This window comes from Mytilus edulis, chromosome 1 (genome assembly GCF_963676685.1).
Source record: "Mytilus edulis chromosome 1, xbMytEdul2.2, whole genome shotgun sequence".
Classification (NCBI taxonomy): Eukaryota; Metazoa; Mollusca; class Bivalvia; order Mytilida; family Mytilidae; genus Mytilus; species Mytilus edulis.
Genome location: NC_092344.1, coordinates 77881926 through 77897368, shown reverse-complemented (window position 1 = coordinate 77897368; position 15443 = coordinate 77881926). Strand labels below are relative to the sequence as shown.

The 15443-nt window shown below is 32.4% G+C and overlaps 1 protein-coding gene across 1 annotated transcript in view; it reads left to right on the top strand.

Annotated features, from left to right (window-relative positions):
• Positions 1 to 15443, top strand: part of LOC139490939 (dynein regulatory complex protein 11-like) — a 27341-nt gene extending 11898 nt beyond the window's left edge. Inside the window, exons 12-18 of the mRNA XM_071278089.1 lie at positions 3788 to 3915; positions 4449 to 4639; positions 5086 to 5285; positions 5714 to 5797; positions 13701 to 13878; positions 14413 to 14651; positions 15163 to 15443. Coding sequence (XP_071134190.1) covers positions 3788 to 3915; positions 4449 to 4639; positions 5086 to 5285; positions 5714 to 5797; positions 13701 to 13878; positions 14413 to 14651; positions 15163 to 15312 — 1170 coding nt within the window. The 3' untranslated portion in view covers positions 15313 to 15443. The remainder of the gene's footprint in view (positions 1 to 3787; positions 3916 to 4448; positions 4640 to 5085; positions 5286 to 5713; positions 5798 to 13700; positions 13879 to 14412; positions 14652 to 15162) is intronic.

Genomic DNA, 15443 nt, shown 5'->3' with positions numbered 1-15443 from the left:
TAAAATTGAGAAAGGAAATGGTGAATATGTCAAAGCGACAACCACCCGACCATAGAGCAAACAACAGCCGAAGGCAACCAATGGGTCTTCAATGTAGCGAGAATTCCCGCACCCGTAGGTGTCCTTCAGCTGGCCCCTAAAATATGCATAATAGTACAGTGATAATGGACGTCATACTAAACTCCGAATTATACACAAGAAACTAAAATTTAAAATCATACAAGACTAACAAAGGCCAGAGGCTCCTGACTTGGGACAGGCGCAAAATTGCGGCGGGGTTAAACATGTTTATGAGATCTCAACCCTCCCCCTATACCTCTAGCCAATGTAGAAAAGTAAAACAATAACAATACGCACATTAAAATTCAGTTCAAGAGAAGTCCGAGTCTGATGTCAAAAGATGTAACAAAAGAAAATAAATAAAATGACAATAATACATAAATAACAACAGACTACTAGCAGTTAACTGACATGCCAGCTCCAGACCTCAATTAAACTGATTGAAAGATTATGTCTTCATCATATGAATATCAGGTACAATCCCTCCCGTTAGGGGTTTAGTATCATACTATCATAAAATATATGAGAAGAACATAACCCGTGTCATGCCAACAACTGTTTTTTTTAGAAATAAATGTGTTTAGTTCCGATGCAAAGACCCTATCAGTGAATCAATGTTAAAGCCAAAATATGCAATCTTTAATGACCTGACAACAGTATCGTAACTATATCCCCTTTTAATAAGTCTATTTAAAGGTTTTGTTAGTTTCTGAGGAGAATACTGACATTTTTGTGCTTTATAAAGAACATTTCCATAAAATTTTGGATGTGAAATACCTGAACGTATAAGATGTCTGCATGTTGAGTTATATTTACGAATTATTTCCTTATACCGGTGATAAAATTTAGTAAATGTTTTGACCAGTTTGTGATATCGAAAACCCTGGTGTAATAATTTTTCAGTAATACATAAATTTCTCTCGCTAAAATCTAATACATTGTTACATACACGAGCGAATCGTACAAGTTGAGATATATAAACACCATAAGATGGTGACAAGGGAACGTCACCATCTAAAAATGGATAATTAACAATAGGAAATGAAAAATCATCTCTTTTATCATAAATTTTTGTATTAAGCTTCCCGTTTATGATATAGATATCAAGATCGAGGAAAGGGCAGTGGTCATTGTTATCATTAGCTTTATTTAAAGTAAGTTCTACAGGATAAATTTCTTTAGTATACATACTGAAGTCGTCATTATTTAGATAAAATTGAGAAAGGAAATGGTGAATATGTCAAAGCGACAACCACCCGACCATAGAGCAAACAACAGCCGAAGGCAACCAATGGGTCTTCAATGTAGCGAGAATTCCCGCACCCGTAGGTGTCCTTCAGCTGGCCCCTAAAATATGCATAATAGTACAGTGATAATGGACGTCATACTAAACTCCGAATTATACACAAGAAACTAAAATTTAAAATCATACAAGACTAACAAAGGCCAGAGGCTCCTGACTTGGGACAGGCGCAAAATTGCGGCGGGGTTAAACATGTTTATGAGATCTCAACCCTCCCCCTATACCTCTAGCCAATGTAGAAAAGTAAAAGAATAACAATACGCACATTAAAATTCAGTTCAAGAGAAGTCCGAGTCCGATGTCAAAAGATGTAACAAAAGAAAATAAATAAAATGACAATAATACATAAATAACAACAGACTACTAGCAGTTAACTGACATGCCAGCTCCAGACCTCAATTAAACTGATTGGAAGATTATGTCTTCATCATATGAATATCAGGTACAATCCCTCCCTTTAGGGGTTTAGTATCATACTATCATAAAATATATGAGAAGAACATAACCCGTGTCATGCCAACAACTGTTTTTTTAGAAATAAATGTGTTTAGTTCTGATGCAAAGACCCTTATATATCATATATAGAGCCAATATATCATCCAAATATCTAAAAGTATTGTTAAATTTTTGTATCAAATGTTGTTTTGATGGGTCTTTGCTAATTTTAGTCATAAATTGTAACTCATAACAATACAAAAACAGGTCCGCAATAAGTGGTGCACAGTTAGTCCCCATTGGAATTCCAATAACTTGACGATATACGGAATCTCCAAAGCGAACAAAAATGTTATCAAGTAAAAATTCAAGTGCATAAATAGTATCAAAGCATGTCCAATTGACATAGTCGCGCGTAGCAGTCTAAGGGTTAACAAATAAATTATTTTTCTTGATAGATTAATTTTTAAACGATATTCATTTGATAACAGTAAATTGGTGAAAAATACACTGGCTATTAACCAATCAAAACCCCGGATTCTTACATAAGGTGTAATTATCATCAATAAAAGTTATATAAAAAAGTATTGTTAGATTCTGTATTTTTAATTTATTTTATTTTTGTGTGAGTCTCTGGTCATGTTTTACCTGTACAGGTGCGAAAATAGGTAAACAAAGGTAAACTTATTTTTTCATGTTTTATTAAACGATCCATCAATGTAAAAGTATCCATGACTTCAGAATTGAACCAATATAGTTTAAAATCTCTTTTAAGAACTAAGTTCCATTGTGATTATCAAAAAATAAAAGTTTCTTCTCAGACCAACGGCCTTTTTTATGCAAATATTTTCCAGTATTTTCCTCCAACTTTCACTGCGCCGACTTTTACTTCCATGTACAAATATATTTACACGACAAGTTCATTTTTAAAGCTTTCATCAATATATAATCTTGACAAACTTAAAGTTCGGGTCTATCGATGTTAGTCAATATTGATTCACATTTGAAAGGCGAAATGATAAACATCGCAAATCCTGTTTCATGTCATTCATTTTACACAATGTCTGGGAATCCCCGTAATTCTCGCTTTAAAAGTCTTCTGTTTGCAGTTTTGATAGAATACTTTCATTTCTGTCTATTATATCTTCGGTTCTCGTCCTAATCCTTTTAATCGTCCGCCGCTGTTAAATCGTTATCATTGAAATACTTCTGAATGTGTTGGCCATTTCTCCAAACAATGTCCGCCATTTTGTCACTTTTTTCATCAAAAATTTTCACTTTCGGTTTATCGCTTATACCTGATTAAAAGTCAAGAGACACTCGAAAGAACGCAGATTTTAAGCCAATCTGAATCCATACAAGTCGAAACTGCCGCAATCTCATGAATATTGACTCCGCCCATTCCATGGTAACTGTGTAAACAAACGAGTACGGAAAACGACTATAGTCGCGAGTAGCAGTAGCGGACTGTCTTATCAGAACGACAATAGTCGCGCGTAGCAGTCTAAGGGTTAACAAATAAATTATTTTTCTTGATAGATTAATTTTTAAACAGCTTTATGCATAAGGTTCACACTCTCATAGTTAAGCCATAAAGGTTTTCTACCTAGTAAGAGAAATATTTAATTATATTACAAATACATACTTAAATTTATGTTATCATTTTACATATATTGTATTTGAAATAAGTTTGAAAGATATTTAAAATTTGCAATTTAAAAACAAAAACAAAAACCAATACACCGTGCATGTGAAACAAACCTGGTCAATTTTGTGTTGGAGCGCTCTTCTTTTCTTTTCTTGTTAAAATGGTAAGGGTTTCACAGGAAGATTAAGGTTTTTGGGATGAATGTACATAATGGTAAAGAAACTATTTTTTGAAACAAAATGAATTAAAGAAACCATATCATTTGAAATTTTAGGTCTAGTTTTTACTCTTTTTTTTAATTTCTTATATTGTTTATAATATTTGTCTGTATTTGACATTAGGCTGTTGATAGAGATAAGGGAAAGAAAGGTAAAGGAAAAAAATCTGGAAAGAAGAAGAAGAAGAAGGGAAAGAAAAGTGGAAAGAAAGGAAAAAAGAAGAAGAAGGACAAAGACATAACTTCTGACAGGTAAATTTTGGCTAACACTATTCTTTATTTGGAATATTATTAAAGTAAAAACTGAAGGCTGTTTGAATGGGGAAATATGACATCAGAAACAATTTACATTAGAACATTACATTTGAATTGTTATTTTCAACATGCTGTACAAATATTACGGAAAAAAACATATTGCATTTTCTCCAAAGTTGTATAGTTAACAGGAAACTCTTTTAATGAAAAGTCAATGAATTGATTTATAATAGTCAGGATATCAAAGTATTCTAATAGGCATATTTACACTTGTATGCAAATTTGGCTGCCATTACGTAAAATCACACAGGTTCCCATAAACTTTGACATCATAATTCAAAACATTTGACGTCACAATCAAAAAGTGATTGTAGCTTGACGTCAAAAGGTGATTGAGAGTAGATCTAAGGTAAATCGGAGGCAAAATTCTGCTTAATACCAAAAGTACAAATGCGTTTATTTTCTAGACTTTTTAATTAAGAAGTTCATGTAATGAAAATAACTCGTTATTTTTATTTTATTTTGTGCAGGACAATAGACTCTCTATATGAAGAGTTGGTTAGAGAAGGTATAATAGTCAGAACACCACAAGTCAAGTTGTCAGACTATGAGGGAGAGTACAGTTATTTAGGAACAACTTTACGTCAAGCTAATATAGAACCTATGCCATCATTAAGTGATGTCAGAAGATTAGTCACAGAGTTTGGCATTTTACCTCTTGGTAAGGTTATATGCATTTTGAAGTCTTGACTTCAAATCAGGATAATACTCATTTGGAGTACAGGAGTCAGGAGAACCACAAATTTTCACTGAATTGCAAATTTTCTAAAGGCTTGTATTCAGACTTTAGCACATACTGGCAAAAAATGAAAATTGGTTCGAAGGAAAATAGATGAATCCGCAGTAGTCTTCTTCTTTATTTTTATCATTTAACTATTAAAATTCATAATTTGCATGAATTTTTATTAAAATATATCATGTACTAACTAAAAAGAATCAATGTGGCAGCAATAAAAAAAAATTCAGTAATAACATATAAAATACATCAAACTCCTTTGAATTTCCTTAATTAAGTAACTGTACATAGCATGTCATAATGAAGTAAATACTATAACAAAAGCGATTTATGATTCGAATATGTGTTACATGTTGAATTCTCCTTTGCAGGTTCACCAGCAGTTCATGAAAAAGCACCTTTAACTAAATCTATATTACTGGCTGGCCCACGAGGGACTGGTAAAAAGATGTTAGTGCAGGCAATGTGTAATGAAACAGGAGCAAACATGTTTGATTTGTCAGCGGCAAACTTAGCAGGCAAATATCCTGGAAAAGATGGATTAAAAATGTTAATGCATCTTGTTTTTAAAGTTAGTAGAGTTATTGAATTCAAGAGGTGTTTCTTAAAGATTTTGTAACTTGTTTTTTCAGACTAAATTTTTTCAGTGTGATTATCAGCATAAGAACCTAAAAGTAATCATATAGATACATAATTGTTTTTTTGTCAAAGTTGAAATAGTTCAAAGGTTTAAAAGATTTATAACAACTTCACCATGTTTAAAACTTAAAATTAAATGTTTTACTCTCAGACTGTTTTTTCTGAACTTGAACTTTTCGAATAACTATTCAATACAGACGCATGATTCCTGGAAAGATCCTCCATCTCTGATATATGTTTTTTTATGTCTTCCTTGAAATATATGTGTTTATAAAGAAATGTAATTATCCTCAGACACCTTTAAATATGTTAGCTTGTCTATTTCTAGTTGAGAAATATTAATTATTTGTTTTATTGTAGGTTGGAAGAGAACTTCAGCCCTCTGTTATTTATATTGGAGATTGTGAAAGAATGTTTAAAAAGAAAGTTCCAAAAACAGATCCGGTAAGATATCCTATATATATTTATATATATGGACCATAATTTGCTATTGGGCCCCGTTTCCTATAACTATAGAAAAGTGATAAAATTTGAATTACTGTAAGAAAAGTTGTAACTACATCTAAAGATGCCGATATTTTTATTAACATACAAGTGTATGCTACTCTTCCCTAGAAAAAAAATTGAAATATATGAATTTCAAAGATTCTACAACCGTATTTTTGTGTCGTTTCTCGCGTTACTTTTTGCTTCCGAAGAGCATAACGCTGACTGATTTAAAGTTAACCGGCAAATTCGTAACTTTTGCTTTCAAATAACAAAGAACATCGACCAATAAGAATAGTGAGAAAAAAATGCCGAGAACTATAAGTATTTATGTAGCAGATGTAAGAACAGTGGCGTGATTTTTGTGTCCGATTTCGTAACGCAAATTTTAGATGATGTAATCTGCTTTGTTGTAATAGAATTCTTAAAAACAATATGCAAATATGAACTCTCGCAAGATGTTCAAACAGGTAAATCAGAGATGATTTACATTCTTGTTTTGATCTTCGTAATAATTAAGTAAGAAAATGACGTTATCGTTATGCGTTACATTTCACACGAAACAGAAGTCCAGTTATTTATTAAAATTGTTTTTGTCCTTAAGTTCTAATCATTTCCGGTCATACGTGAAACATGTGACTAACATGTGATCACGCCCTTACAGCCGGACATATGATATACTAGTTCTAAACATTGTTTTTGTTTCCAACGGGATGTTAGCAAACATAATCTGTAGACTTGTTTCGACTTGTTTAAAAAAGGAAAATACAATTTTCAAAGAGATTGCGCCGGGGGTCTATTATTATTCCTATGTGCATAATGTTACATACGATCTTGTGTGAAAATAAATGCCCAATGACTTGACAAAATCGATTTCAAATTTGACCGACGTTTAAACACACTACGTTTCCCAATAACGATGTAAAGGGTCCTTGGAAAATTCAATCGAAATTACGTCTCTTATCATGGTGCCGATGTTCGTTGGATTGATTTTGCTTCAGCAGTAAATATTACTGGATATTTTAGGTGAATAAAGATAATTAAATGAAAAATGCATGTTAATATACCGTTACACTAGGAATGTACAAAGTTGGTAACTTTGTCACAATTTTTAATTATTTTTTTTTATTCATGTTCTGCAAACACTTTTCAGAAACGCAATAAACTTGTCAAAGGAAAAGTAAACTTTTACCAGGCATGACTTGAAAGGAAGTACTTTATTGATTTTAGCCCACTAAAGTAGGTTAAAATGTGGAAACCATGTAGATGGTGTACAGGTCACAAATATCGCATGGTGCTTATTTTAAAGATTTTAATTCCAAGTTAAAAGTTTTTTTCTTTACTGGATTTAAAGAATTTTACATTGCCAATGATTTGGAATAAATTTTATATAACTGGAATTTCAAAACCAAATATAAATATATTTTTTTGGCCAAAACATCAAGATACAACGATTATGGTATCCTGTATCAATGAAGAAAATATGGAAAATTCTGAATAAATTGTACTAATTGTTTTCAAAACAAGCACATATTTAGGAGTTTTATAATACTGTTACATTTAAGATGGATTTTAAGAAAAAGTATACTGTTCAGATTATTTTAAGCAGATTTTGCAATAAAGACTTATAAGTATAAGTCATAGATATAGGAAGATGTGGTGTGAGTGCCAATGAGACAACTCTCCATACAAATAACAATTTAAAAAGTAAACCATTATAGGTTAAAGTACGGCCTTCAACACGGAGCCTTAGCTCACACCGAACAACAAGCTATAAAGGGCCCCAAAATTACTAGTGTAAAACCATTCAAACGGGAAAACCAACGGTCTAATCTATATAATCAAAACGAGAAACGAGAAACACGTATATATTACATAAACAAACGACAACTACTGTACATCAGATTCCTGACTTAGGACAGGTGCAAACATTTGCAGCGGGATTAAACGTTTTAATGGATCCAAACCTTCTCCCTTTTTCTGAAACAATAGCATAACATCACAACAAAGAAAAACATACGATAAAATATCAATTGGCAGACTTAACTCAATCAAAAAACGTATGATTAAACAATGAACGAATAAATTTGATCTGCGATATCTGAATACAAATGCACAGTTAATTAAATATTAGAGACAAACATTCATGACCAAAAAGCTAACAAACAAATTCAATTGTTGTTAAATTGTTCCTATAGACTCAACTATAAGACAGTTATTTTTAGTTCTGATTTTTAAGGCTTTTGATTGGCTGTTAATTAATTATGACATCATTGATCGTTTAACATTGTTACTGCCAGGTCTTGTGTCTTATCAAAGTTTATACAGAGTTTATATACAACATTCTATATTTTATTACAACTTATTTACACTATTGACATTATTATCATCATTCGATATTTATACGTTTTCCAAGGATATAACTGTTCTCAGATTATTTGCGAAGTGGAATTTATTAAAACATAAACACTCGGACATTGACCTTTCAGTGATCATGGCCGATCGCCGTGCACCTCATTTCAGACAGAGGTCTAATCAGTGGAACAGTTCCGACCCAGCTAACTGGACTGCTAACAAATTGAAAGTTGAATTGGAAAGTATTAACATTTTTGTTCCTGTTTCTCTGGGAAAAAACATGCTTAAGAAGATTTACATGGATAACATCGCGCGTAGGAACATCGCCCCAGCTGACCAACAGATGACAGGCAACACCTCACAGACATCAGCATCATCAGACATTGCACCAAGTACATCTACTGCTGATGCAAGTTCTAATTTGAACTCAGTTACAATTGCCAGTTCTAATCAAGCTCCCGATCAAAGAGATTTAATCTCGGACAGCGGAAGTAATTCGGCTAGGAGCAGATCCGTGACAGAACCGCGGATGAATTTCCAGAGTGGAACGACCGGATCTACGTCATCCAATATGGCGGCGCCCAGTGCCAATGTCAACAATGAAGTTATGACAGGGATGTTAAATTCAATGCAGTCCATGCAAGGAACGATGCTGGGTTTACAGCAGACAGTTATTAAATTAATTAACATCAATGACAAACCAGTAACCGTTGGCGTTGAGGATAACAACCTCAGCACTGCATACGCAGCCATGGGAAACAACGATCCCGGTCCAAGGCCAAGCACCAGTGCAGGAGCTGAATCTCCATGTAGCCAGGCTTTCCCATTAAATGATAAACAAATTTCGTCGCCTTGCAAAAGAAGCACAGGAGGTTCCATGCAAAGTTCCTCCTCCTCAACTTGTGTTATGGAGCTCGACACCGTAGTTAGCCAGTTGTGGGAGGCAGCAATATCTACAGGCACAAGAAAAACTTATGAAACTGGTTTTAGATCATACACTTCTTTTTTGTTATTAACTGGTGTTGTTGCTTTAATATTGCCTGGCTGTGTACCAGTCAATGAACAGTTATTATTACTTTTTGTTGCTTATTGTAAAAGTAGACTACATATAAGTTATAGTACTATTAAATTGTATTTGTGTGGTATTAGGTTCAAATGTTTAGAACTTAACATTAATTATCCTGATTTAACTAAGTTAAGACGACTCAAAGCTATACTGAATGGAGTAAAGCGTACTTATAAAACCAATCCTAAACCAAGGTACCCTATAACTTTTGATATTTTACAGAAAGTCTGTCTCTGGCTGCGCCAGAACAGTAGTTATGAGAATTTATTATTAGAAACTATGTGTACAGTTGCATTTTTTGGTTTTTTAAGATGTGGTGAATTCACAGTTGATAGTTGTGGAAATTTTGATCCAGCTTTTAATTTATGTATTTCAGATATTACTATTCTAAGCGACAGTATACATCTTAAGCTTAAAATTTCTAAAACAGATCCTTTTAGACAAGGTGTGACTATTAAACTTTTTGAAACAGGTACTGAGATTTGCCCACATAGGATATGCTGTTTGTATATGAATAATCGCTTTCAAAGGAACCCGTCTCCTGAAACTCCATTGTTTGTCGATTTAACTGGGGCTGCTGTCACCAGAGCTAAATTTCTCTCTTTATTCAAACATGCTTTAGATAGTTTAGGTATTGACTCTACCTATTACAGTGGCCATTCTTTTCGTATAGGGGCAGCGACAACTGCCGGTTCAGTTCAGGTTGAAGACCACTTGATAAAAGTTATGGGAAGATGGTCTTCAGATGCTTACTGTAGATATATAAAAATTTCAGAGTCTGACCTGAAAAGAGCTCAAAATTCTTTAGCAAAGAATTGATAAAATTGGCAAATTTGTCAATCATTATATAACTATATATTATTATATGAGATACATTGTACTAGTTTTACAGTATACTATATTGCAGATCGATCTAGGATCACTTCTATGTCTGTTGTCATTTAGGTTTAGGAATAATTAGGACTTATGTAGTGTAGTATGATACATGTATTAACAATGATAAGATTGCATGTATATAAATGTATTGTTTTGATTTATATCTTTGGTTGTTATAACTTTTACTTAATTTTGGGGCACTCAGACCGCATACATTTCATGTATTCAATCTGATTTATGGCCGTATTAATTAATTAATCTGGTAATGGGAATATATAATTCATTAATTCCCCAAAATTCTGTAGTTTTCATTTGTTTCCATGTACAGTACATGTACATTAATATTTGAATGGGCTATTAAATTTGTCTAGCAGTTTTGCTATCTTCATCCACATCAATTTGAAGTAATGCTCTTCCGGCTCTTGTAGCACACTTGTCTTCCGGCTCTTGTAGTTCTGGGTACACCGAGTAGCATCTAACATTGCTTCCGGCTCTTGTAGCTAACTACACCGAGTTGACCGCTACACCGAGTTGAGCATTACTTCCATGTGCATTACTGACATTGTTATTCCGGCTCTTGTAGCCTAAGCTACAGCATTTACAGTGAGTAAACACTTACTCTTATGTTCTAAAAGCTTTCCAATAGCTGCTACACCGAGTTTAATTATGTCAGTAATTTAGAAAATGCTGAGTCTGCCCCAAACCCAAATCAAGTATAAGTTTTTAGTTATTTTGTATTAAGAAGTTATGTAATATAGTATAATCTTTCTGATTAGAGTAATTTTGAGTGATTTATTGTGTATGTAAATATTTTGATATTATGTTTTTTATTAATAGAAATTATTAACTACTTTAGTTTTGTCTAATTATTACATTAGGGAGTGATATAATCGAGAATCAAAATAGTAAGTCGACATCACCTTTCTTATTACTATACTAGTGGTAAGATCCGTCGTCAAATTATCCATACATGTAAATGTAGAAATTGGTATATGAGAAGCTGCACTCCCTTGCAAATATGGGGTATATGTCAATGCATAGGATGATACTAAGCAGAGTCTTTACAGTACTCAGTAACCTGTTATGCCTTATAGTAGAATATATGGCATCATTTTTAAGCTGTGCACATACTTGGTTTATCTTATAGAGTTTTGTCTTAGGTTGTTTCTTGCTTCTAGGCATATGTATATACACTTAGTTTATTGTCAGACTCTACAGAGCTCACAATGAGAAATTACTTGCAGTACACTATGAACACTAAAACATCAGGAACATCTACACTATACATGTATGCTGATTGATCTCAGAATTACAATACAACACTATGACTATATTTGGTGGGATAAGAATACAGTTGAAGGATCAACATGGTTTTCTATTCTAATTAGTATTTACAAAATAAATTAAGACTTATAAGTATAAGTCATGTTTATGTTGTTAAATTGTTCCTATAGACTCAACTATAAGACAGTTATTTTTAGTTCTGATTTTTAAGGCTTTTGATTGGCTGTTAATTAATTATGACATCATTGATCGTTTAACATTGTTACTGCCAGGTCTTGTGTCTTATCAAAGTTTATACAGCCACCACCATCCCCGCCGCTCTTCCATAAATTTTGAATGTTGTTTAGCACATTTAATGTTGCTTTGTTAACATGTAACTTCTTGTGAATATTTTTTCATATATTTATCCTTTTAATTTAGTACATTATCATGATTATTGTATGTATTTACACTTGTCGACTATATGCATGTACTTTGGGCAGATTCAGTTAAAATTGTTAAAGCCATATTGGCCGTATTAATTAATTAATCTGGTAATGGGAATACATAATTCATTAATTCCCCAAAATTCTGTAGTTTTCATTTGTTTCCATGTACAGTACATGTACATTAATATTTGAATGGGCTATTAAATTTGTCTAGCAGTTTTGCTATCTTCATCCACATCAATTTGAAGTAATGCTCTTCCGGCTCTTGTAGCACACTTGTCTTCCGGCTCTTGTAGTTCTGGGTACACCGAGTAGCATCTAACATTGCTTCCGGCTCTTGTAGCTAACTACACCGAGTTGACCGCTACACCGAGTTGAGCATTACTTCCATGTGCATTACTGACATTGTTATTCCGGCTCTTGTAGCCTAAGCTATAGCATTTACAGTGAGTAAACACTTACTCTTATGTTCTAAAAGCTTTCCAATAGCTGCTACACCGAGTTTAATTATGTCAGTAATTTAGAAAATGCTGAGTCTGCCCCAAACCCAAATCAAGTATAAGTTTTTAGTTATTTTGTATTAAGAAGTTATGTAATATAGTATAATCTTTCTGATTAGAGTAATTTTGAGTGATTTATTGTGTATGTAAATATTTTGATATTATGTTTTTTATTAATAGAAATTATTAACTACTTTAGTTTTGTCTAATTATTACATTAGGGAGTGATATAATCGAGAATCAAAATAGTAAGTCGACATCACCTTTCTTATTACTATACTAGTGGTAAGATCCGTCGTCAAATTATCCATACATGTAAATGTAGAAATTGGTATATGAGAAGCTGCACTCCCTTGCAAATATGGGGTATATGTCAATGCATAGGATGATACTAAGCAGAGTCTTTACAGTACTCAGTAACCTGTTATGCCTTATAGTAGAATATATGGCATCATTTTTAAGCTGTGCACATACTTGGTTTATCTTATAGAGTTTTGTCTTAGGTTGTTTCTTGCTTCTAGGCATATGTATATACACTTAGTTTATTGTCAGACTCTACAGAGCTCACAATGAGAAATTACTTGCAGTACACTATGAACACTAAAACATCAGGAACATCTACACTATACATGTATGCTGATTGATCTCAGAATTACAATACAACACTATGACTATATTTGGTGGGATAAGAATACAGTTGAAGGATCAACATGGTTTTCTATTCTAATTAGTATTTACAAAATAAATAAAATAAAACTAAAAAAATGCTTTCGGTTTCTTATGGTTTCCTGTCACGTTTAAAAAAAACTTTAATATAACATTGAAAATAGATTTTAAATATTAACATGAAGCAAGTAACACTAGTAATGGTGTTTATTTATGCCTTTTGAATTATATTGTGCAAAATAAAGAAAATAAAGATTGGTTTCCTGTTTGGTTTCCTGTCACGTAAACGGTGAATCAAAATGTATTAATTTTTTCTCGAAAAACTCAATTGTTCCATTCATACTATTCTAACACCAACACAACCCACAAAATAAAAGTTAAAATTTTAGAACTTATAAAAAAGGATACAAAAAGAAACCAAAGGCTGAATACCAAATTTTGGTCCATATGCTCATTGTTTAATTAAATTAATAACTTATTTTTATTATTAAAAACGTGTTGTTGAAGAAGCTAGATGTTTATTTATTTTTTATTTTATCTTGCTTTTAATTTTTGAAACAAAGGCATACTCAATATTGGAAAGAAAAAAAATCCACCTCAGTTTATGTAAAGGACAAACGTTAAGAATGAGAAATGAAATTGCTGCGATCTTTTCATTACAATATTGTATTTTTGCTATTTTGTAGACTGATCCAAAAAGATTAAAAAAGGAACTTCCAAAACAATTAAAAACTATAAAAGGAGATGATAGGTTATTATTAGTGGGAACTTCACGGTGTCCATTTGATGGGGAGATGAAACCACTGACGTCATCATATCAAAGAATTATTCTCATACCAAGACCAGACTATGCATCTAGACATTGTACGTATACTTAAGATTCAAAACTTAAATTTTTTGAAAAAATAAGAGGTAATTTAAAAAAAGTTAGAATTATGTACCAACTAGAAATGCTAGACTCTCCTGATCTGCTTCCAATGCAAAATTAATGTTAAATAAAATACCATGGTGATCATTTCAATGAATCTTCAAAACTTTCATAAATAAATGCTGTAGACAAATAATCAAGTTCATATCTATTATCAGTATGTGTCCTTTATACTTTGTCAGGTGTTGGTATATATGACTATGAAACAGCAATCAAAGGACACTAAATCTCAAAAACATTTTCAGCTTAATATATGGTCTGCTTCGAAGGACAAAAGTCCCTGAATCTTAAAAAATTTTGAATGAAGTTAACAGAGACATAAAAAATCTGCCATCTACATGCAATTTCTAATCCACTGAGACAAAAAAATCCAACCTTATAACTAAAGACAATCAATAACAAGTTTCATAAAACACATTTTTTTTAAGGCCTGTAGTTATAGTTGTTCTAATCATATGCTTTCATTACAGTATTATGGCGAAGGTTAATATTGAAAAATGGTGGTACTTTAACCAATCATCTTGATGTCAGCTCCCTTTCCAAAGTAACGGACGGTTATACACCTGGTCACATGGTAACAGCTATTCAACAGATTCTAACAGAGAGAAGAATTCAGGCATTATCAAAGAAACCTTTAACATCGGTAGAATTTATAGCTCCTTTAGCCAGAATAGACCCTATATATAAAGAAGAAGAAGAGTCATTCAAGGTATGTAGCATATATATAGTTACACTGGCAAAAATCGATCTTATATATAAAGAAGAAAAGAGAAATTTAAGATACATAGACTGTATAGCTTCACTTGCCTTCATAGATTTAGGAGAATGGATCGTTTAAAGCATGTTTAATTTATTTTATAGCTACACTGGCTAAAATGGACCCTATTTAAAAAGAACAGTCATTTAAGTGACTGGTCAGAATAAACTCATTTGATGAGTTGATCACATGAAGAGGAAGCTTAAATGACAGAGAAATAAAAAATTATAACTGTTATAGATTTTTTTTTTTTGTTGTTGATATATAGTTGTACGCTTTTGCACAAAAAGTTTAGAGAATAAAAGTTTTGGAGTAGAACTTTTTTAGGGTTAAGTAGGGATTTATTGTAGGACTATAGTTAAGATGGTAAGGACTTGTTATCAACCATTATTTCAACTAGAGATACCATGACAAAATGATGGAAGTGAAATAAGTAAGAACTCTATTTGTCTTTTTCTTGCAGGGTTGGTATGCTAAAACTCCATTAGGTAAAAAGAGGGCAAAGGCTGCACAGGCAGATGAAGACGGAGATGGAGGAGGAAAAGGTGGTAAGGGAAAGAAAGGCAAAAAAGGAAAGAAAGGAGGAAAAAAGAAGGGAAAGAAGAAGAAGTAAAATCTGTGATAAAACTTTTGATAGAGACACATTCCGCCCAAGTGATATCTTGTTTTTATACACTTTTATTGACTTTACATGTATGAGATATAATTTATTTTAAATATGATTTATGAACAAAAAAATTCTTT